Here is a 25729-nt window from a genome sequence, read left to right as displayed (position 1 = left end):
TGTTATTTTTGTTACCCCAAGAAGCATTTTTTATAGTGTGAGGAATATTTTTATAAAGAACCTTTTTCCTCTCTAAAGAACCTTTTGTGGAATGAAAGATTTCATGGATGGTAAAGGTTCTTCATGAGCTGTCAATGCCATTGAATCTCTATTTTTAAGAGTACAAAGTGTCATATAAACACTCTTCATGCGCTATTACAGTTTTCTGCAGCTCTTTATCAAATGCGGGGTCAGATTGGGGTTAGATTCTCTCTGTTAGTTTGTGTCCCTCTGTTTTTCCGCAGTGGGTTGGAAACAGGAGTTTCAGACGTTTACTTTCCAACTCTGCTTTCTCTTTCAGTTGCTTCCTCTACCTCTTCTCAATCGTTCTCACCTCTTCTTGTCCCTTTCGCTCTGAATTTCCCCTCGTCGTCTGAAGATAGATGTGTGTGTATCACAGACAGGGTTTGGTAACGGTTACATAAAAGCCTCGGGTAGAGAAGCAGCATGTTTTGGTGCTTGTGACAGCAGTTATATGTGACAGGTGCAGTGCAGGTGAGATTGGCTGTGGAAACAGAGTAACAGGATGTTTAAGGATGACCACAGCTCCTGGATCAGGCAGACAGGGCTAAACCGCAGGCGTTTGAGGACCTGTTTTTTTTTTTTTTTTTTTGTGGGAGGCCCAGACTGTCTTTATGTGCTGGACAGAGTAAACCACACACTGCTCTCTTGAGCTCGGCATCTGAAGCCCTCAGACTCAATGCGGTGGAACTCACCACGGGTACAACCGACTGTATGTACGTGTGTGAGTGCGTGTGCTTTTATCAGTCTGCCCTCTTGTAGCAGTTGCAAAAACACCCACACTCGACTTTTTAAGCCAACACCTGCTTGGAGTATTTTTTTTTTTTTGTGCGTGTTCTTTTTTCTGGTGTTATTATTTTAAACTTTATAAAACATTTGAAGTGGATAGTATAGTAGTCTGGGTGCTGATTGGTTTGTATCTATCTATCTATCTATCTATCTATCTATCTATCTATCTATCTATCTATCTATCTATCTGTCTGTCTGTCTGTCTGTCTGTCTGTCTGTCTGTCTGTCTGTCTGTCTGTCTGTCTGTCTGTCTGTCCGTCCGTCCGTCCGTCCGTCCGTCCGTCCGTCCGTCCGTCCGTCCGTCCGTCCGTCCGTCCGTCCGTCCGTCCGTCCGTCCGTCCGTCCGTCTCTCTGTCTCTCTGTCTGTCTGTCTGTCTGTCCGTCTGTCCGTCCATCCGTCCGTCCGTCCGTCCGTCCGTCCGTCCGTCCGTCCGTCCGTCCGTCCGTCCGTCCGTCCGTCTGTCTGTCTGTCTCTCTGTCTGTCTGTCTGTCTGTCTGTCTGTCTGTCTCTCTGTCTGTCTGTCTGTCTGTCTGTCTGTCTATCTATCATCCATCCATCCATCCATAACAAATTGTTTAATAATTTATGTTGCTTTTAAATGATTATGAAGTTACTAATAATAAATAATTAGTTAATAAACAAATTAATCTAAATGTCATTAATAAATGTGGATTTGCACATCCTTTGTTTGTTAGTTTAGAGCAGGGGTGCCCAAAAAAATTTGGGATGAAGGCCTAAAAACCAAAATCATTGACAGCCATAGGCCGAAGATAAATATAGCAAACTATATTACATTAAAGTTGACAGGTCATTTCCTAATATATTAAATAGAAAAAAAAATACTTTAAATCATAATAACTAATGCAGTATACATTTTAAAATGTTAACTTATTGCAATAAAAACATAATCACATTTATCACACATTGGAGTTCAATACTGAATACACTAGTCAAGCAGAATCTGCCTTTGACTTAATTAGCTCACTAAATTCTCACTAAATTCTCTGCATTGTCGGGTGACGGTATGTACAATACTTTAAAAAAAAAAATCTGATTAGTTTATACTATTTAATTGAAACATTTAATTTCAGTTAGCTTTTACAGTTTTTCTTAGTGGCTTTGGTGCATTTCTAACAACACTCTTTACATTTGCAAAACAGTTAATGCATTTCTCAAAACAATTAGTACAAACTTTAAAACCTAGTGGATAACCTGCAAAAGCGTGTCACTTGCTCAAAATGGATAGCCCATTCCTCAAAAGCAAGTATTGTTGTCAATGAAAGTGCCAGTGTCACCAAAATGAAAAGTCCTGACACCATTGTTTATGAATAACATAGTCAAGTGGCTTTGTCATGTTTTCATTATGACAGTTAACTCTGTACATTTTTCCAATGCAAAAAAGTCACACTTCCTGAAAATGCTCAAGACAGCACTTTATACTATTTGCACAGCCATTTGAAAACTACAGTAAAGTTAGACATCACTGTATTTAGTGAGGTATCTAAATACAAGACATTATGACAAATGTATGTTTCACATTTTTGCTGCATATGCTCTTTGCATTTCTAATTTATTCACAGCATTGTGCAAAAGAATAAATACACCCTTACAACAAACAAAATTCCTTGGGGTTGAGCTGTTCACAACTGAAAACAATCGTGCAGTACATATTAGAACTGAACCTACAACATACATAGGTCTGTAAATCAGTCATGAATTTGTTTAATTTAGAAGACATTTTTAGGAAGAAAAAAAAAAGATTTACCTGTTTTTTAATCAAATTTGCTTGACAGATATTGACATATAACATGCTTTTTAAACTATTTAAAAAGTAAAAAGCTAAACATAAATTAAGATTTAAGTATGTGTGTGTCTGTGTGTGTACACTCACCAGCCACTTTATTGGGTACACCTGTCCAACTGCTCATTAACATAAATTTCTAATCTGCCAATCACACGGCAGAAACTCATTACATTTAGACATGTAGACATGGTCAAGACAATCTGCTGCAGTTCAGCATCAGAATGGAAAAGAAAGGTGATTTAAATGACTTTGAGCATGGCATGGTTTTTGGCACCAGATGGCCTGGTCTGAATATTTCAGAAACTGCTGATCTACTTGGATTTTTTACACACAACCATCTCTAGGGTTTACAGAGAATGGTTAGAAAAAAGAAAATATCCAGTGGATGGCAGTTCTGTGGGCACAAATGCCTTGTTGATGCCAGAGGTCAGAGGAGAATGGCCAGACTGGTTCGAGCTGATAGAGATCACCAGTAACTCAAATAACTACTCATTACAACTGAGGTATGCAGAAGAGGTTCTTTGAACGCACAACACCCCCCACCCTGATGTGGATGGGCTACAGCAGCAGATGACCACTTCTGTCAGCTAAGAACAGGAAACTGAGGCTATAATTCACACAGGCGCAGACAAAATTGAACAATAGAAGATTGGAAAAATGTTGCCTGGTCTGATGAGTCTCAATTTCTGCTGTGACATGCGGATGATAGAGAGATTTGGCATCAACTGCATGAAAGCATGGATCCATCCTGTCTTGTAGCAAAGGTTCAGGCTGGTGATGCTGGTGTAATGGTGTGGGGGATATTACTAGGCACTCTTTTAGGCCCATTAGTACCAATTGAGCATTGTGTCAACACCACACTGTGTTCCAATAGCACCGCACTGAGTTTTGTTGCTGACCATGTTCATCCCTTTATGACCACACTGTACCCATCTTCTGATGGCCATTTCCAGCAGGATGAGGTCACAAAGTGTGGATGATCTCAGACTGGTTTCTAGAACATAACAATGAGTTTACTGTACTCAAATGGCCTCTACAGTCACCAGACCGCAATCCAAGAGAGCACGTTTGGGATGTGGTGGAACGGGAGATTTGCATCATGGATGTGCAGCCGACTTATCCTCAGCATTTGTGTGACGCTATTGTCAATATGGACCAAAATCTCTGAGGAATTTTTCCAGCACCTTGTTGAATCTATGCCAAGAATTATTAAGGCTGTTCTGGAGGCAAAAGGGGATCCACCCAGTACTAGTAAGGTGTGCCTAATAAAGTGGCCGGTGAGTGTATATATATCGTCTAATGTATAATATCGTCTACAGTTATTATCTACTGTAAGTTGTTTAGTGTGATTTGTATTGAAAGGATATATTTACAATACATGTTTGCAGTGAGTAGTGACATGCACTTAATCACTTTTGACATTTGTATAATGTACATTGTGTATGTGTACAGTGACAATAAAAGGCATTCTAATATATATAGGCATTCTAATATATACATGTATGTATATATAGCATATTTTACATAATTAGTAATGAGGGTTTTCGTGGAGCATCCAAATTGTTTAATTTGTACATTCATTGTTTTTTTTATTTTTTATATTATTACTATTTTCCACAAGAAATGTGTCTTTTTTTGCAATATTATAAAATCGAATTGGCTTGTATAAAGGACTGACTGCTCTGGATTGTCTATGGGTCTGATATTTCAGCAGTTTAAAAGATATCTCAGAGTTAAGATGAGAAGTGGATAAAAAAAAAAGGAAAATCCTCATCACAACACTGAATCTTAAATACAAATCTAAAAAAGACAAGCAAACATAATTTAGTCAAATATAATGTTAACTTCAGTGGTACACCAGCACATCGATAGTTCCAAGCTAACACAACATCCCCTAAAAAAGCCACAAAAACCCAACTTTAATTTCATAAGCCTTTAAACCATCCACAGATGAATGTCAGTCATATGATTTTAGCTGTGCGTTGATCACTCATTGGTTTTGTTATTTACTGTTCCATGTGTTTTCTTAAGCCCATTTTTGTGTATCATTTCCTGGTGTCAGATATGTGATGTGGTGAAGGACTTCCTGAGGCCTGATGCTTTGTACTGCGAGCGCCGTACTTTCCGCATGTGTGTGTGTGATCTTGACAATCTACTATAATTTTGAAGCCTAATTTGACCTCTCCTTAAATCAAAATGTCAGCATCAAACGAATGACGCTAACAGTCCCTGCTGGAAACTCTGACTCTCCCCGACCTGCATTTCTTCGTATCGACATGACCATAATTCTTAGAGAGTGTCTTTGATTTTTTTCTCTCTATCGCTCTTTGAGATGTGAGAATATTTAGATGAAGTTATTGCTCATTTCGGGGAGACTGAGAGGTCAAATTAGCAGAAAAGTGAATACTGAAAATTCGTTGAATCTTTCTCAGTCAGACTGGAATTAGAAAAGAATGAGAGGGCGAGAATCAAGGTGTTCGATTTTTCAGTTTCTGCAGGTTTTTACCTGGAAAAACTGTTGTTGTTTTTAGAGTTCGAGTTTCTGGAACTTTAAAAAACTTTAAAACTGCACTTTGATTATTTTCATGGGTCTTAATGGCTCTTGGTTAATGTGTATATCAAGATACTGATGGTGAATTGGGTTAAAAAAAACAAAAAAAAAACAATACTATATATCACCACACTTCATCAGTTAATTGACTATATTAAGAATTAAAAGCATGTTAGTGTTACAAGATATCAAAATTGACGATATATGCAAATGACGCATTGCTTATTTAAATGTTTTGATTTGCATGTTTCAAGCACCAAAACCTGAATATTAAATTTTGCCATTTTATAAGATCCATATTTAATTTAATTTAATTTAATTTAATTTAATTTAATTTAATTTAATTTAATTTAATTTAATTTAATTTAATTTAATTTAATTTAATTTAATTTAATTTAAAAACTTTAAGTTAAAAAAAAAAGTTAAATTAAAGTTAGGTTGTAATTAGTGTGCTAAAATAAACATTTACATTTGGAATATTTAAAAAAAATATATGAATGAAAAGGCTTGTACCTGCATGTTTTTTATTTAAAATGGAGTAAAGCCACTGATAAAGCTCAACTTGTGGTTTTCAATCCAGACGGCAGTATCAGATTGAGTGTGGAAGATGAATATGAATAAAGCAAAAGTGAAATTAAATTAAATGAAATGAAAAGTGCACTGTAAAAGAAATAGCATTTTATTACTTTCTCTGTGTGTAAGTGACAAAATAACAAGTGGATTTGTTTAAATAAAATGCATATCAAGCTTATATCTAACATATGTTAACCTAAGATGTTTACTTGAATTTTTATGATTGCATTATGTTGTAGGATTTAATCATTTGTTTATTATCAATTTACAAGTCTCTCTTAAATATTGGTATAAATAGAGGATGCATATACATATGTTTGAATGATTAAATGGTTTCTTATTTAAAACATGTCCTATATATATATATATATATATATATATATATATATATATATATATATATATATATATATATATATATATATACATATATATATATATATATATATATATATATATATATATATATATATATATATATATACATATATATATATATATATATATATATATATATATATATATATATATATATATATACATATATATATATATATATATATATATATATATATATATATATACATATATATATATATATATATATATATATATATATATATATATATATATATATATATATATATATATATATATATGGGGGGGGGGTGCAACCTAATTGTTTTATGTTCGATCCGTTTACATTTGTTAAATAATACTTATAAAAAGTTAACTTCATTTCTTTATGTTGTCCCATCACAAATTTAACATGTTTGAAACCCATCATATTGTTATTATAATTTATTTTGCAGTGTACTGTAAGTTGCTTAACAATATATGTTTTAATTAACCAGCTGCTTCTTATTTATAATATAAAATATGCTTTGACAATTTTAAAATAGGAATGATAGAAATTATAATAATTACTACAGTGCAAATAATAACATGAAGCCTATGTGAAGCATAAAAATGGACGATAATACAGTTTTCTAAAAAAAAATAATGTTGCCGACTAAACTCATAATAACCTATATCAGGGGCGATTTTTTTGGATTTTCATTTTGGGAAAATCCCAAAATGATATATAAAGCCTACTATTACATTCATAACTAGTAATTTAATAGTAATACACCTAAAATGTTTGTTTAATATGGGTTGCATGTAGTATTCTACTTTATTACATAGACAGGCATAGCCATTTGAGTTCTGAGTAAGCCAAATAGGCTCAACCCACCCGTTTACTGTAGTAAAAACCACTTTTTATATTCAAGTGCATTTTTTGTTTCCATGTATTAAATAAATAAACTACCCACTTTTCTAATTAAATGGCATAAATATAAATGTATATTTTAAACTTACAGGTTAATTCCCGTATTTCATGATCTGAATGATACTAATAAATGAGTATTCTTTTAATACTAGACAACACTTGATGTTTTCTCTGTCAGTGAGTCAGTGACACTTTAAACAAATTCTGCCGCCGTTTTCATATAACATTTAAAGTGGACTGAGGTGATAATTTAGTATACAGTTTGAAATAATTGCAAAAGTTTTAGGGTGGCTCAGTAGAAATATAGGGGGCTACAGCCCCTCTAAAATAGGCCTAGTTAGCACATGACCTATTTTATTTCTCAATATTATGAAACCCATGCTTTGCATCCTAAACTTAAAGCAATCACGAAGTATGTCAATTTAGAAGAAAAAACAATAGATAAAAAGCTAATTCATAGAAGAAGAAAAAAATCCGTAAGCGTGGGATCACTTATCAGCTTCTCATCCAGATAAAGTAGATTAAATATACTCATCTGAAATATTCTACACTTACAAGCCCACACACACATAAACAGTGTTGGTGGATCTGCTAATAGCGGTGCTGTCCTCAATCGCAGGAAGTCATTGGTGACCTAGTTTACACACTAGTAAAGACATCTTTGCAGACATCGGCCCTAATAACCCACTCTTTTTCAGTGATCAATACACCCAAACATCCATGCACTATTAAAAACAAAAGAATAGCATGAGATTGACAATAAACTGCAATAAACAGTGAACATAAAAGTGCCTTTAAACCTCTAATGAATCATTTTTGCATAGTATTTCTTTTTAATTTATTAAAATACAAGCAACACTTTAGTTAGTTATTTCATAATTTATTATTTAGTTATTTAAATTGAGGTGAAACAACAGAATTATTGAGTTTTTTTTTTTTTTTTTTTTTTTGTGGGACAACTTAAATGTTGTCTGTTCAATCCCCTTAAATTTGTAATAATTATTAAGGTGACTTAATTGCTTCATGTTGTTCCAGCACAAATCGATTGTGTTGCTACAGTGTTGGTAAAAGCTGTTGCACAAAGCATTTGCAAACACACACCTGCATGCAGATCCAGTAAAACGCTGTGATTTCTTTTCTTTTGTGCTTCTCGGCAGATCTTTTGAGCTGCTTGCGCATATCAGATGTAGTGCGTTTTTTGTAGTGCATTACATTACGGAGAAAACGGCTGACCTGATCTAGTTCTGGGATCCAGCGTATGTAAAGCACACAAGAAGAGGAGGAAAAAACGATAATGACAAACAAGCACGCACATACAAACACATTTTTTGCTCACGCAATGTATAAAACCATAGGCTGAGGGGGGACATCAGCATTTTCAAGCTCTAAAGTCAAATGTACACACGTACGCACAATAAAATCATGTTTTACTTATACAGTATGTCCACTGTTCAAAAAATTATGAAAAATAACTAGAAAGAAAGAGAAAGAAAGAAAGAAAGAAAGAAAGAAAGAAAGAAAGAAAGAAATTAATGTTGTTGGGGTTGGTGTTTGGGGCTAGAAGTGTTGTCGTGTTTTTAAGTGTTTATATTTCATAAGTCATTTCTTCTCTGAAAACAGAATTTTTTTTGTACGTTTGTCAATTAAATAGTACATAAACATAACCAACAAATCACATATTCTTGATTTTATTGCATAAATAAATAAAAACACAACTTTTGTACAATAAAATAATATACACTATTGTATTCAGACATATATAAATCAATGAGCAAGCATGATCAATCAATATGTATGTACATATGTTTTTTTTTTTTGGAGGGGAGATTTAATTTTTTTTTTTTTTGAGTATTAACAGAAGAATTGCACATATGTAAACGTTTTAGCGTTATAAATGGTTATAAAAAAATCTTCATTTTGACTAAACTACGTTGTATGCTAACAAATATTGAACAATAGCATATAGGCTAGTATACGTTTGTATACTGTATGTACAGTGCTGAGCATAACTGTGTACATATATATATATATATATATATATATATATATATATATATATATATATATATATATATATATATATATATATATATATATATATATATTATAATTAAAAAATTATAATTTTGTTAATAATTTTGTCCTTAAAATTACCTTGTATACACACAACTATTTTTTATTAAATTACATTTATTTATTTATTTATTCATTTATTTATTTATGACATGTTTGGTAAATTTTATGTAAACTTGTCACAAGTATTCATCAGAAACTCTTGTGTTCCAACAGAACTGTAAAAATTACATCACATGGCGTTGGGATGTCTGACATTGGAGCGAGCGCATGATGACTGGATCTCCACACACATGCTGAGGCTCTGCTGTCAATCAGAAGAGGATCTCGGGTGCTGCTGGAGGCTCCATATCCCACAGGTGAGATGAGTATCACTGCTTTCTCCAGTCAGGCATTACCACTGACCCGACACACACATACATACGCACGCACACATACGCACATACACAGGTTTGTTATTGTGAACTGTAGGGACATTTCATAGGTTTGCAATGTTTTTTACTGCGCAAACTGTATTTTCTGTTGTCCTACCATATCCCTAAACCCAACTATTTGTTTACAATTTTACTTTCTGAAAAAAATAAATAAAATCTTTTATAAGATTTTTGAAAAATGTGCTATATTATTATCAGCTATATTGTCATAATTCACCATCTCATGTACCTGTCATATCCATGTCATTATACATATTGATTTGTCTTTGTCTTACACACATACATGTATGAGAAAAAGGATTAATATTTTACATAAATAAAAATGTAAGTTATAGCTAGTTATAACTACTATAAAATGTGCACACATACATGTGCACACATCATATGTTTTACTCACTTATAGGAAAAACATATAACTATAGAAGTAATTAGGGCCAGTCTGGACACATATGGAAAGGGAAATAGAAATAAAAAAAGAAAAAAACTTACGGTACAACAGAATTAATTGGGACAAATCTGTCAACATTAAAATATATGAAATATATGAAAAAATATGAATTGATTTGTGGATATACATACTGTACATAGCAAAACTGTAAAAATTATCCGTAAATTACCATTTTTCATATATTTTTTTTATTTAATTGTATTTTTTTTCCATTTATTTATTCTTTTGAATTGCATTAGGTGACCATGAACATCCTCCCACAACTTTCAATGTTGAAAAGTTTGAAAAAGTGAATTATTTTAAGGTTTTTAAGACTTTGAATTGATGCTGTCATTATTATTACTGTTATTATTATTATTATTATTATTATTATTACTGTTATTATTACTGTTATTATTATTATTATTAATAATAATAATAATAATACATTATTTTATTTTATTTTATTTGGATTAAATTCACCCTTAATTATGTCCTATACATTATATATGTTTCTACTACAAACACAATGCACATGCACACAAACACACAGATGTACAGTATGTAGGGTTTTCATATTTTATTGAGTTCTCCCATAATTATTTTTCTATTCTACAGACAGTATATTTTGTCCTCTTCACTACATCCAACCCTCACAGAAAACATTCTGCAGTTTTGTATGATTTATAACCCGTTTTACTTATGGAGACCAAAAAAGTCCTCTCAATATGAAAAATAACTGGTATTAATGTACTTTTAGGGAAATTTAGTCCTCAAAATGTGATGAATACAAGGACCACACACACACACAAACGCACACACGCACGCATGCATGCACGCACACACACACACACACACACAGAGAAAGAGAGACACTATCAGGGTGTGTGTAAAGATGCGTCTCCCCCTCCACCGTCCACCATGGCTCTTTGTGCCTGTAAATGAGTGAGAGAAACTTGAGAAACTTCCAGGCTTCCTCTCTGCTCTTTCTTTTCTCTCTCCGGCTGAATCTGTCCTTCTATCAGGATCTGTTTTCTATTGACCTTTTAATTCACTTTTATTCTGCTGCCCTGTTATTTAAAGCCTTTCAGCTGCAGGATTAAGAGGGTTCAGCGTGTCTTTCTCAGTTCCTAATTTGACATTTCATTTTTGTGTGGAGTTTATAGCACATACATTTGAAAAAAACACTTTAAAAATGTAAATGAGTGTGAATTTTCATTTTATTTTATTGTGTTTTATTTTATAAAAAGAATCACTTTAAAGTGGTATTAAATATCACAAAATTTGGCTAAAGTAATGTACTATATGGGATTTCTTTTTAAATTTCATAAAATAAGCTCTAACGAAGTTCAGTATTAAATGAGTGTTTATTTAATTTAAATTTATTTTAAGTTAGTTTCATTTTATTTTATTTTGTTTTATTTTATTCTTTTTATTTTATTTTAATTCTTTTTTTTTCTTTTTTGGCTTAGTCCCTTTATTAATCAGGGGTCGCCACAGCAGAATGAACCAGCATATATTTTACGCAGCGGCTGCCCTTTCAGCTGCAAAACAACACTGGGGAAAATATAGAGTATTTTATTATTTTATTTATTTATTTATTTATTTATTTCTAAAAGTACCTAAATTATATTCCAAAAATAAATTAAAATGCTCTTTAAAAAAAAATAAAAAAGGTGACCTTTACTTAAAATGCAACTTGGACATCTACTTAGACATCTTAACAACAGGTTTACTCATATTATTATTATTTTTTAAGTAAAGGACCTCATTGTTTTTACAGTGTTGGTTTTTAACAGTGTTTAGCATGTCATGTTGAAAGACTAAATCATGTAATGTCAATAACCAAGTTTAAAACGGTTTGAATGCATTTTCTCAGTATCCATAGACGTTGTTCAGCCATGTTTGATATAAATTAAAGCCTGCTGGAGTTATCTGACAGGATCTCAGCCGCTGTTTATATCGCTCATGTGTGGAAGCCCACTCTAACCAGACTCTTTATATCAGCAAACTGAAATTCAGATCAACTTCTCATCATTTCTGTAGTTCTCACAAGACAGACAGAAAAATACTAGATTTTGTGCAAGACAAATTGACCAGATGACCTAAAGAACCAAGCAACCACCAAGTTAAACATTTCTCACAAAACTTTCTCACACCTATTTAGAACAAGATTCCCATATTATATTAAGTGGCCTTCATGTAGTTACTGTAAACTGAAAATAATAATTTCCTACAATGCATTTATATGTTAAAACATGTTTTTGTATTTGTCTGATAAAATACCTGCATGTAATTACATGTGTTATATTTGTAATAATTACATACACGGTTGACCCATCTTAACACCTTAACCCATCCCTGAACCTACCCGTACCACCAAACTAGTCCCTACCCTGACCTGTATCTCACCTTAAGAACTGATCTGCAATACATTATCAACAAATTATGTACATTGTATTTTTTTTTTTTAAGTACATAATAGTTAAGACCACTTAATATAAAGTGGGACTAAATCAAGAATCATTTCAAGGCCCTATGTGCACAAATTTTAGTATATTATGATCATTTTGCACAAATTTATATTCAATATAAATATATATTACGTATTAGGAGCGTCAAAATTAAGGCTTAATGCAATATTCATTGCAAGGGCACTAGTCTTATAAACGCAGGACATGTTTTTTGTTTGACACATGGTTTTGGATACAGTGCATATACAGGTGATACAGTGCTCAGCATAATTGAGTATGCCCCATTTTGAAAATTAATATTTGTATCTATTTCTCAGTGAGTAATATATTGGTGCATTTGAACAAAACAGATTTATTAAACAGATATATTTATTAGTTTTAGTCACCAAACATTTAGAAATAAAAAGATAATACAATTTAATTCAAGCTAAATATTACAAAAACAAATTACAACCTACAAAAAGTTAACTAAATTTTTTCAATATTTTTGCTTCTCATGATTTTTTTCTTTCTCTTTTCAAAATTCGTGTTTATTTTTTTTTCTATAACATAAACATTTGGGTGTACTAGTTTTTGGACCGTTGTGGTAAGTTATCTTGTTAGATAAATTCCAGATTAAGCTTCAGTACTGACTACAAGTAGAAACTCTTGTCTTGTTTTTTGTAAAACCTTATATCTTATATCTATATCTTATATATATCCTGTATGCATATGTATATATATATATATATATATATATATATATATATATATATATATATATATATATATATATATATATATGTATATATATATATATATATATATGTGTGTGTGTGTGTGTGTGTGTGTGTGTGTGTGTGTGTGTGTGTGTGTATATATATATATATATATACATACACACATACATATACGTATGTGTATATATATATTTCCTGTTCATAGAGAACTTAATAAATATTATTTGGTGCTCATCTGGCATCCAAGTCTCAGCTTTTGATTTTTGCCCATTTTAAATGTAGTTTTGACCGTCTTTAATGTCCCATGACAGATCGCTGAAGATTTTTTTGTGAAAATTAAGAAACAAATAATATTTAGTTTGTCATATCTAAATACATCATGTTTCCTTGGCCAATCACTGCTTCATCTGCATGTTAGTAACTAAACAGTGTTTAAAACATGAGCTACAGAAGAGCATTTTGCTAAATATTAAGTTACATACAAAAATTATTTTTTATTTTACTTGCTAAAAGTGCTTAATCTTGTTTTGTTGCGCTCTTCTGGTCTGTCTATATCTAATCACTTTATTTTGATGGCCCATTTGTTGATTTTGTTACACTGCATCTACATGCCAACTAATTTTCATTAGATTATAAATAGACTGTTAAATTGGGGTTAGGGAGAGTGTAAGTTGACATGTACTTGCAAAGTTTCTTATAGTCAGTTAAATGTCTATTTAGCAGCAGTATCAATAGATATTATGCAGACAGTCTACTAATACTCAAATGGACCATTAAAATAAAGTCTTACCCTAATTTGTACTTTTGTAATTTATTATTTTGTAAAAAAAAAAAAAAAAAAAAAAACACTTATTAATCTTCATTTTTATAGTACTTTCACAATGTAGATAATGTCAAAGCAGCATGTGATAAATTAAGTTAATGAACTGAAATGGCTTAAGTCCAGTTTTTACAGATGAAGTTCAGTTTAGTTGGGTTCAGTGTAATGTAAATGTCTGTTGAAGAGCAAATCCAATGTTTTGCAGCCCCACCAGTCCCTTTTTGACTGTTTTATTTATGTCATGGTGAAAAAAAATAACAAAGTATATGGGGGGAAAACAAAAGAAGCATATTTAGTATTACATATTTTGGTCAAGAAATTGATTATGCTTCAACCAACATTTTTCATATCATTGTAATTCTTCAGTTTATTTATTTATTTATTTTTTTTTGTGCACTTAAGCCCCTAATGTTGCTATACAGTTTCAAAATCCAACATTATATTAATTAAAGGTACATTTAGGACAGACAAAATGTTAGATTAATTTGCGAGATGATAACTCATGTGAATCATGTAATTAAATTTTTTTTTTTGATTGACAGGCCTTATAGCAAAACCATAAATATATAAATCTTTAATTTACCATTATTGATATACATAAAAGAAAGACACACCATATACAAAAAAAAAAACTTTAAAAATAAAAAGAAATGGTGGATTTTTGGGAGTTTTATACTATACATTTAAAAATCACCCGCTCGACTTAATTCAGATGAAACGGCATAACTTTTGTAAGACTTTCTCACTTTCTGTGACTTTCTCACAAGTCTCTATCTATTAAAAATAATCAAAAGCTTGTTGCAGATAAAGCAATAAAGTTCTTAACCTCAAAGAGCTTGATGAGAAACGTCCTTTTGCAAGTCATCAAAAATGAGAAGCTTTTATGCTTTTTTAAAGAAATGTCAAAATTTTTACAACCTTCCTGCCGATGAAGCTGTGGTTGCAGCAGATACAGCCTAATGCGCACACAAGTACACAGCCAGACAAGTACACATACAAGGGTTGGTTTCAATAGATGGAAAATAGTGTGATAATGATCAGTGAAGCTTTTGGGCTGGCGATGTGAGAGTTGATATGTGGTCAGGCTTTTCTCAGGGCACTTTTGCTCACATGCAGCAAAACAATGACACAAAACGTTGATAGGTAATGCTCGGCGCTCATATGAGAGTCTTTAATTAAATCGTTACTAAGAAATTAGTTGAAAGGGGGAATTATTAAAGTTGAGTCAGATATGTAATTGGCAAAAAAATTCACAGCTTTTTTTGGTAGGCTGACGAGCTAAATGTTTCATCATCCGCACGCTCAACCCACACGGAACATTTTGCTGAAGACGCAGCATTTTTTTATTTGTATTTTTATTGTTTTTGCTATGTAACATGTTTAGGTAACACACAATGATGCGATTGGATAAGTATGGTAAATGTTTGGTTTAATGCAAATCATTTACTTTTTTTTTTTTTTCATGTACCTGTCACATTTGGCTTTTCATGAACTGTTTTTTCCCCCCAGTTTAATCAAAAGAAAACTTTTAAAATGAATCTTAAAATGTTTCTTTTGTCAAATTTAATCAATTTGTGTCTAGATTATTATTATTATTAATTTTTTTGCAATTCATATTTTAAAGGCCGTTTTTCTCAAAATTAGTTTGTTCTCTTGCACTTTGCCACAAATCTCCAGATAAATACATGAAACTATACATTTTCATTCATATCTACTGTAGATTCTGAAGTTTTTTCGACTAAATCATTACTTAGAAAAAAGTTAAGAGGGAACTTTGGTGTACTAAATTATAAGAGTTGAGTCAGATCTGTAAATGGTAAAAATTCACACTTTTTTTTTTTTTTGGTAGGCTGACAAGCTAAATGTTTCATCATCCACATGCTCAACCTACTCATAATGGAACATTTTACTCAAGATGCAGCATTTTTTTTTTTTTTTGTGTTTTATTTTAAATTTTTTGCAATGTAACATGTTTAGGTAACACAATGATTCCATCAGATAAGTAAAGTAAACATTTTGGTTTAATGCATATATATATATATATATATATATATATATATATATATATATATATATATATATATATATATATATATATATATATATATATATATATATATATATATAGTGCTTAGCATATTTAAGTACACCCATCACATAATAGGAAATTTTACAATATTATATGTGAGCATACTGTATACATTAGTCAGTACTGAATCTGAAGCTTATATGCCAAAATAACTTACGATAACGTTCCAAAACAAGTACACCCAAATTTATATGTTATAGAAAAATATTTAATACAAATTTTAAAAAAGAGGAAAAATCAAGAGAAGCTAAAATTTTGTAGCTTATAATTTATTTTTGCAATATTTAACTGAAATTTACTTGTTTTATCTTTTTATGTCTAAATATGTTTGGTGACTAAAATATTATTTTAATAAATATATGTGTTTAATAACTCTGTTTTGTTTATATACACCAAAATACATGCCTATATTCATATAATATTCATTTTCAAAATGAGTTGTAGGCGGTTCATTTCACTGTGGCGACCCCAGACTAATAATGGGGATTTATCCGAAAAGAAAATGAATGATATAAATAAAACAGGTGACAATGGAGTGTAAGGATCCACGTGCAGTTTTATTCAGAGTTATAAGGCAGGCAATGGTGAAACACAGGAGCAAACGGGTACATGGCATTCCGGAAACATAGTCAGGTCACATGCAAATGGTCCATACAGGCAGCAGACAACATAAACAAGAACAAGGCAAGCGATAAACATGGGGAGACTGATCCAGGAAAATGGTTAATTTCTCCTTTTTAGCACTTAAATACATGCAGTTTCATTCATATCTCCTGTACGTTCTGAAGGTCTTTACAGACGGATTCGCTTGTGCATGTTTGGCTGATTCTTTATTATGCAAAAAATCGCATAAATGTCCATTTTAATAGCTTTTCCAGCGATGTGCAGTATTTTCTGAATCGTTAATTGATAAAAGAAATTCACAAATAAAAGTTAATAGAAATATAGATAAGCTATATAATTGTTATGATTTTTGTTATGATTTTGTGCTGAAAATATATGCAGATTAGCACATATTTAACAAAATAATGCATAATTTTCAAAATTAAACATAACATTTTATAAAACTTGCATATATTTATTTATTTACCCTGTTCACCTGCATTGACTGGTCTTAATATTCATATATGAGTATTTGTGTGTGTCTGTGTGTATGTGTGTGTATGCTTGGACGTACATATTTCTTATGATGGCTCTGTGCGTCTCGATTGACCCTGTTTAATTAATGGGTAAGAATGGTCATGGTTTTAGCTGCAGCTCGTTAAAGTGCTTCACCCCTATGAAAGACAAGTCTGATTAATCCCAACTAATCCTCAGGATGACAATATCAGCCTCAACCCCGTTCTCTCTCCAGCTCTCTCTCTCACTCACTCCCGCCTTCCATTCGTCATTAGTGACAAATACTACCACTGCTTTTATTACAGTGATTAGAAGCCTAGTTTTAACAAAATACTCTCTGCGATTTACTCAGTTATATGCACACAGATGCGTGTTCGTGGGTTTAAAGCATAGTTTCTTTTCCTCATACAGTACATTAGAATATGATCTGTTTTTAGAAAGAAAAAAAAACATTTTGAAGACACCCACATTTACCATGAGTGCATTTATTGCACTCATGATGATATCTACATTTATCGTGGGTAATGTTAAAAATACGTAAATGGTGTTAATGTAAAATATATATTAAATTTAACAAATAATATAAAAAATACATTTGTAAAATAGAATAAAAAAGATGTCATCATTAGTTCATGTTATTACTAGCATATACATATAATATGCAATTTAACAAGCAAAGAAATACGTAAATCCTATTAACAATTCGGAAAATTAATAATTTGAAGGACTATTATGGCTGTGTAGAGTATATTCAGAGTTTATTATTCAGTTTTATAACAGTTTTTACACTAACATTTTTGATAAATCAAAAAAAATGACATATTATAATTTGTATATATATATATATATATATATATATATATATATATATATATATATATATATATATATATATATATATATATATATATATATATATATATATATATTTTTTTTTTTTTCATAATTTGTTTTATAATTTATGCTTTTTAATTGTTTTATGTTTTCTTTTTTTGGTGATTTTTACAGTTATGGATCACAGTGGAGCCACAAACAAACAAAGAAAGCATTTTACTGTATGTATATATATGATGAATTATTCTTATATATATATATATATATATATATATATATATATATATATATATATATATATATATATATATATATATAAAATCTATGTTGTAATTTTTTAAAATTTTTTCATTTCACTCATATTTTGGTAATTCTACTAAAAAAAATTAATTATTAAATTATACACTTTGTAACACTTTGTATATGTCTTCTGATGCGATCACCAAAAAGAGATATATGTGTAATGTGTACTTATGCAGTATGTATATTTGTAAGAATATTTGCAATTGTGTTTTTTTAAACATTATCCTAACTATTACACTGTAAAACCCAACAGTCAACTTTATCAAATGAGTGTAGTTAACTCAAAATTGACAGAAAGTTAATTTTACTCATTTGAAAAGAGTTTTGAACTTAGTGTTGAAGGTAATGAGTTAATTAAATACCTCTTTACTTCAACTTTAATGAAGTAAGTTCACAGTACTCATATAGATTCCCTTTTTAGCTCAAATGGTTTGTAGCTATCGATTTCTTTAAACGGTTTGAGTTGCCTTAACTTATTGGGTTTTACAGTACTCAGATTGAGTTCTCTTCACTTATTAAGTGTTACCTTGCTCAAATTGCTTCATTTACGCAAACGGATTAAGTTTACACTACTCATTATGATTAATTTTTAAACTTAAATGGTTTGTTGCAATAGGTTTGCTTAAAAGGTTTGAGTTACGTTTACTTCTTGGGTTTTACAGTATAGTTTTTTTTTTATCACAAGCAATATTAACAACAAATTAACATTTTTTTTTGTTATAGAAATAAAATACTGGAATATTTAATTTAATGGTCACATTTTACAATATAGTTTCAATATGAATGTATTTACTAGACCTAAAATGAACAGTGTATAATGCATATACTTTTATACTAATCAATAATAATAGTTTAACATTAACATTTACTAATGCTTTACTCAAATCCAAAATCCATATTAACATCAGTTAATGCACCGTGAGTTAACTTAATCTAACAATGAATGACTTTATTGTTTTTAACTAGAGTAAAGAAAACAAATAAAAACTGCAATGTACGCATTGTTCATGTTAGTAGTTATGTTACATTTACTCCCCTGTAAAACAAAACCAGTTTAACAAGCGATCAACTAAAGTGAAACCGGAAAAACATTTCAATGTTTGGGTTGGGGGGTGTGGGTTTAAATAGTAACTCAAATCTGCACTCGCAAGCAAATTTGTTGTTTACCTCAACAAACCGGCGATAAAGGTAAAGCTGGCGCAGTGAAATTGTGTGTTTTCTGAGGTTGTGCTTGTTAAAATGTGCCACAACGGAAAAAAAAGAAGTTCTTCAAACAAACTGGCAGATTTAACTGATGCACAGTTTCCTTTCAAACTCTCTTTTACAAAGTGCGCTCGCCAAAAATCTAAAGCATATATTGTGGTTGTTGTGTCTGAGTTCAGAGAAAAACAAAAAACTAAACAAGACAAAAAACAAATGCTTGACTTTGCCTTACGGCAATCTTTTTTTGGACATGAGAGGTCTGTTATCTACAAATACATTTAGTTTCCTGTGCACCTCGAAATAGAACGAGTGGCAGCGTGCGATTTTTCTGTCGATTTGGCTTTTTTCTCTGTGTGCTTTTGATGATAAATTTAGATTGATTCATTTGTTGGTTTTGAATAAAGCTGTTTTGGGGTTTAGACAAGACATTGAGAGTGAATGAGATGAAAAAAATAATTATTAATCATCAGCATGCTTGACATAAATGCATGAAAGCGTGCATACATTTTTGTATTGTATAACTGTAGTAATAAAAGTATTTGCAGACCTTTAAATAACAGTTATATTACAAATTTTCCAAAACAAGGCATTGTTTATTATTTATAAGCTAATTTGTATACATTTGCATACTGTATATTGGATGAAGTCGGGTTTTAAATTTAGTTATAATTTACACTTGCATATTGTCATAACGATTAGTTAAAGTGTCACGAGTGGTAATAATCACAAAGTAACACACTTGTTTTACTTATGTAATGTAGTGGTCACATTTTACAATAAGGTTTTGTTGATATGATATGTGCAAATATATAATAACAACAAAATAAATATTATAAAAATGGAATATGAAATTTATTATTATGTATTCATTTGTTTTAAATTAGCAATTAAATATTTCTTTAAATATTGTCCTAATGGTTAGTTTTGCAATGTTAGTATGACAAAGTATTAAAAACAACATTATTATTAAATTATCATTAAAAATATGCAATGTGTAATGGAATGGTCACAAATTACTATACGTTTTCATTAGTTAATGTGAGTTAAAATATTAAAATAATAATAATAATCAATACTTGTACAGTATTTATCCATAATATTTGTAACATTTAATGCTTTATAGAAATTAATAATCTACATAATGTTTGAATTTTTATTTTTAGTTGTACAGTTTTTCTAAAATGTCACATTGAAACGGTCAAATGAGGCATTATTTGATTAAATATGAGCTCATTCACATACACTGGATGAAGTCTTGTTTAAGATTTGAGTTTAGTTTATTTTGTCAAACATTGGATTTAATTGTTCTTGTTTATTTTATTTTTATGTATTTATTATTATTATTTTTTTTTACAGAGGGATCTGGGGAATTCCATAGGAAACCAAAAAAAAAAAAAAAAAAAAAAAACTTATGTAGCATATATTCAGGCAAATAATGAATGAACAAATCCCTCTCTAAAAACCTTCAGAATATAGATATGAATGAAATGGGGAAGATTTGTGAATATAAGAGCTGCTGAAATGGAGATTTACAGCACAACACACAAAAAATTTAACTCATTTTGAGGAAAAAAATGGATTATAACTAAAAACAACAACAAAAAGTGATTAATTGTGACAAAAGAAACATTTTAAGGTGTATATCAGATGTTTTCTTTACATTTGACTAAAAAGAACACCTTATGGAAATCCAAAAATTATAAGTGGATAAAAAATAATTTATGCTATACATATTTAGCTAGTATGTTCTTTCTCAGTTTGACACTTGAAGTGATATGCTTTTCTAAAGGACTAATGAATAATGTATATTTCTGAGTATGTATGAGACATACTGTACCTGCAGCACTTTGCTTCCTGTCACAAAACCACAGATTTTTGTCATCTCACCCTTTCCACTTCTCAAAGCTTTCAGGGAGCTGATAGATTTGTACTTTTGTGAGGTAGCTTTTAACCACACGTTTGTTTCTCAGAGATTTGTCTGAACTCTATATATGAGACAATCAGTAGTTCTTTTTTATATAATCTACTGTACGTCAGTGTATGTATATATATTTGAAAATAAATGTATATTTATTTGTTTTAATATATATAAGGTTGGCAAAAGCTTATGATAATATAGAATATAGATAATATGTTTGATGTGGGTAAGTTTAATTCAATTTTATTGTTATCTTTTTATTTAATTGTAAGTTACATTTTAATTTAATTGTTTAACATTTAAATGAAATTTAAATTGTAATACATAAAATAAAATAAAATACACTAGAGTATTGTTGATAATGCCTGAAAATTATTTTAAAAAATAATAAAATAATAATAATAATAATAATAATAATAATAATAATAATAAAATTAAACATGTATAATGAAGAATGTACTATAAAAAAATGTCACAACACTAATCTAAATAACCATGTTTTAATTATTTATTCAGAATGATTGAATGAATTAATGAACACATCAGTTCATTTCTACCATATTATAGATAATTATTATTGGCAAACAGCCCTAATCGATCAAATGAAATGCAACCGCGATCAATCGTTTATCAGTGCTGGCTTCTTATCTTGCAATTGCTAAAACTCACACCACGTGCACTTGTTCTGAAATTTACAGCACGATTTGCGTCACTTATGTAATGCAAATTTAACCTCTGCTAAGTTTCAAGAAAAAAAAATAAATAAATAAAATAATAATAATAATAATAATAATAATAATAATAATAATAATAATAATAATAAGTCAGAATTATTAGCCCCCCTTTGACTATTTTTTTTCCTTCTTTTTAATATTTATGTTTAACAGAGCAAGGAAATCTTCACAGTATGTCTGAAAATATTTTTTTTCTTCTGGAGAAAGTCTTATTATTTTTTTTTTACTAGAATAAAAGCAGTTTTTGATTTTAAGGACAAAATTATTAGCCTCTCTAAGCTATATATATATATTTGATAGTCTACACAAACCATCATTATACAACAACTTGCCTAATTACCCTAACCTGCTTAGTTAACCTAATTAATCCAGTCAAGCCTTTAAATGTCACTTTAAGCTGTATAGATGTGGCTTGAAAAATATCTAGTAAAATATTAGTTACTGTTATCGTGGCAAAAATGAAACAAATCAGTAATTAGAAATGAGTTATTAAAACTATTATGTTTAGAAATGTGTTGAAAAAAATCTTCTCTCTGTTAAACAGAAATTGGGCAAATGATTAACAGGGGGGCTAATAATTCAAGCAAATTATGTGAGTGAATGTGTAATGATTATTCGTTAAAAGGAGTTTGCAAATGGTTTATGCATTATTAAATCGTGTGTGTGTGTGCATGTGTGCATGTGCGCACTGGTTCGGATGTCCTGCTCGTCTCTTCATGCTGATATTGAAAGCAGACCTGCTGTGTGTGATGGATCTTATCTGATGTCTGTAAACATATTTTGGAGGTTTGTGGCAAATCAAGCGATGGGCAAAATTCCAGTTACTGTGTGTGTGTGTGTGTGTGTGTGTGCGTGCGTGTGCGCGTGTGCGTATGCGTGCTCATTTGTCTGTTCTCTCTACCTTAAAAAAAATTTCTTGTGTCTTATACATGATTGTTAAAATAAAATAAAATAATTTGGCCACTTATTATTGCTATTTGGACAAATGTCAAACAATAATAGGGACATTTAACAGGGCTTCTAAAATATACAAAAAGCAATTGAAAAAAAAAGTTAAATGAAAAGAAAATATAAACTAGGTAAAATTGTATATAATAAAATATTGTTTTTGAAATATACAGTGTGTAGAAATATGCAATGCAGTATAAAATATGCTTATTATTATAATTTATACTTATTTTTGGTACTGGAAATAGTTGTCAGAGATTTGGGTAAAAAAAAACATAATGTGGACATTTTTGTGGCCACTGGAATGGAAAATGAGAATAATAATAAAAAAAAAAAGTTATTTCTTTACTTTGACTTGAATTTCATTCCAGACCATACCTCAAATTTTATTTAATGCATTTTCTTTTCTTCATTTTTTTTTTTCAAAATAAACACGTTATCCAATTTTGGTTCTTGCAACACATTTAAAAAAGATGGAACAGCAAAGGATTTACCACTTTGTAATGCTGCCATTCCTTTTCACAACACTTAAAAGACGTGTAGGGACTGAAGACACAAAGTGATGAAAAGTTTCAGGTGTAAATTTTGTCCCTTAATGTGGGCAACAGTATGGGGTGTTCGTTGTCACATTTTGAGCTTCAAAATGCGCCACACATTCTCAATTGGAGACAGGTCGGGACTGCAGACAGGCCAGTCAAGTACCTTTATCCTCTTCTTTCACTGCCAGGACTTTGTATTGTGTGCAGAATGTGGCTTTGCATTGTCTTGTTGGGCCTCCCTGGAAAGAAGGCAGCATATTACAGTATGTACTTTATAGCATTAATGGTGTCATCACAGAAGTGCAAGTTACCTTGGCCAAGGCCACTGACACAACCCTATACCATGACAGACTCTAGCTTTTGGGCCTTTGCTGTAAACAGTCTGGAGCGTCCTTTTCTTCTTTGGTCCAAAGAATGCCTGAAATACTGATTCATCTGAAAACAATACACGCTTCCACTGTGGTCCATCCCAGAAGCCTCTAAGCTTTTTTGGCCACTGTAAACAGAGGGCTTCCTTTTGGCACAGTACAATTTTAACTGGCATTTTTGAATGTAACTACATATTGTAGTACTTGACAGAATCTCCAAAGTAGTCCTGAGCCCATGTGGTTATATCACTTATAGATGATTAACGATTCTTGATTCAGTGCTGCCTGAGGGATCGGAGATCAGAATTGTTCAGCTTAGGCTTGCGCCCATGTCCTTTACACACTGAAATTCCTCCAGATTCTTTAAATCTTTCAATTATTGTATACACTGTTGAAGGTAAAACATCCAAATATCTAGATATTTTCCTTTGAGGAATATTGTTTTTAAATATTTCAATAATTTTCTCAATCATTTGTTGGCAAACTGGGAATCTTTAGCCCAGGGGTGCCAAAACTCGGTTCTAGAGGCCGGTGTCCTGCAAAGTTTAGTTACAACCCCAATCAGACACACCTAGGCTAGCTAATCAAGCTCTTACTAGGCTTTCTAGAAACATCCCTGCAGGTGTGTTGAGGCAAGTTGGAGCTAAAATCTGGGCACCAGCCCTTCAGGATCGAGTTTGGGCACCTCTGCTTTAGCCCATCTTTGCTCCTAAAGGACTAGAATTTTCTTGGATGCTGCTTTTGTACCAAATCATATAGTAATTACAATCACCTGCTGACATCACCTGCTTTAAATCACATCATTACAATTAATCAATTTACCTTATTATTAGTCCAAATATTCCCCTGTTTGAACTGTTTTGTAATGTGTTTTAGGTTTGAATGACTGGAAAAGATGTATAATTAGGAAAAAAAAAATAAAAATATATATATATATATATATATATATATATATATATATATATATATATATATATATATATATATATATATATATATATATACTATATTAACTGTTGTAAAACAGGAATTATTTAAATGTATGTAAATTTTATTTTATATGTATAATCAGAATTATATTAAACTTATATAATTATCAAGTGTAAAATCTCAATTACATAAGTTTAATGTTATGTCCTATTAAATGAATAACATTTACTTAAATTAAATAAAAAGTCTATTATATACACAATATATACAACAAATATGGAAACTAAAAATATTAAAAAGCAGACATCTGTCAGTACACACACCATAAAAGTGAAATTGGCTTCTGTGAGAAAACAGACCAGCTTTCGTGACTTTGGTCAGAACCACAAACATGCACAGAGCAAAACATGTACACACACACACACACACACACACACACACACACACACACACACACACACACACACACACAAACAAACACACACACAGAAGCACATGAAGAGTCCATCTCTCGCTGACCTTAAAGGCTCAGTCCGGCTGTATCTTCAATATCAGCTCATCTGTGCTGTTTTATTAGTAGGCGAGTGAGAACGGACACTCTGATCATATCTTCACACTGTGGCTTTAATAACGACAAGACAATCGCTGTTGTTCTGGCTCAGATGTGGCCTGCGTCATGTCCCCCTCATATGTGGGACTTCTCAGACAAACGGACATGTGGCATTAAACATATATATTGATATAGTCTG

The 25729-nt window shown here is 30.9% G+C and overlaps 1 protein-coding gene across 1 annotated transcript in view; it reads left to right on the top strand.

Moving 5' to 3' along the window:
• Positions 1-25729, top strand: part of LOC147844732 (uncharacterized) — a 731371-nt gene that overhangs the window by 318108 nt on the left and 387534 nt on the right. Inside the window, exon 8 of the mRNA XM_087248271.2 lies at positions 9338-9480. Within this exon, the coding sequence (XP_087104397.2) occupies positions 9338-9376 (39 nt within the window). The 3' untranslated portion in view covers positions 9377-9480. The remainder of the gene's footprint in view (positions 1-9337; positions 9481-25729) is intronic.

Source organism: Danio rerio, chromosome 4, assembly GCF_052040795.2.
Source record: "Danio rerio strain M-AB ecotype USA chromosome 4, GRCz13ab, whole genome shotgun sequence".
Classification (NCBI taxonomy): domain Eukaryota; kingdom Metazoa; phylum Chordata; class Actinopteri; order Cypriniformes; family Danionidae; genus Danio; species Danio rerio.
The sequence above is the reverse complement of the archived record's forward strand: the minus strand, read 5'-3'. Positions and strand labels throughout refer to the sequence as shown.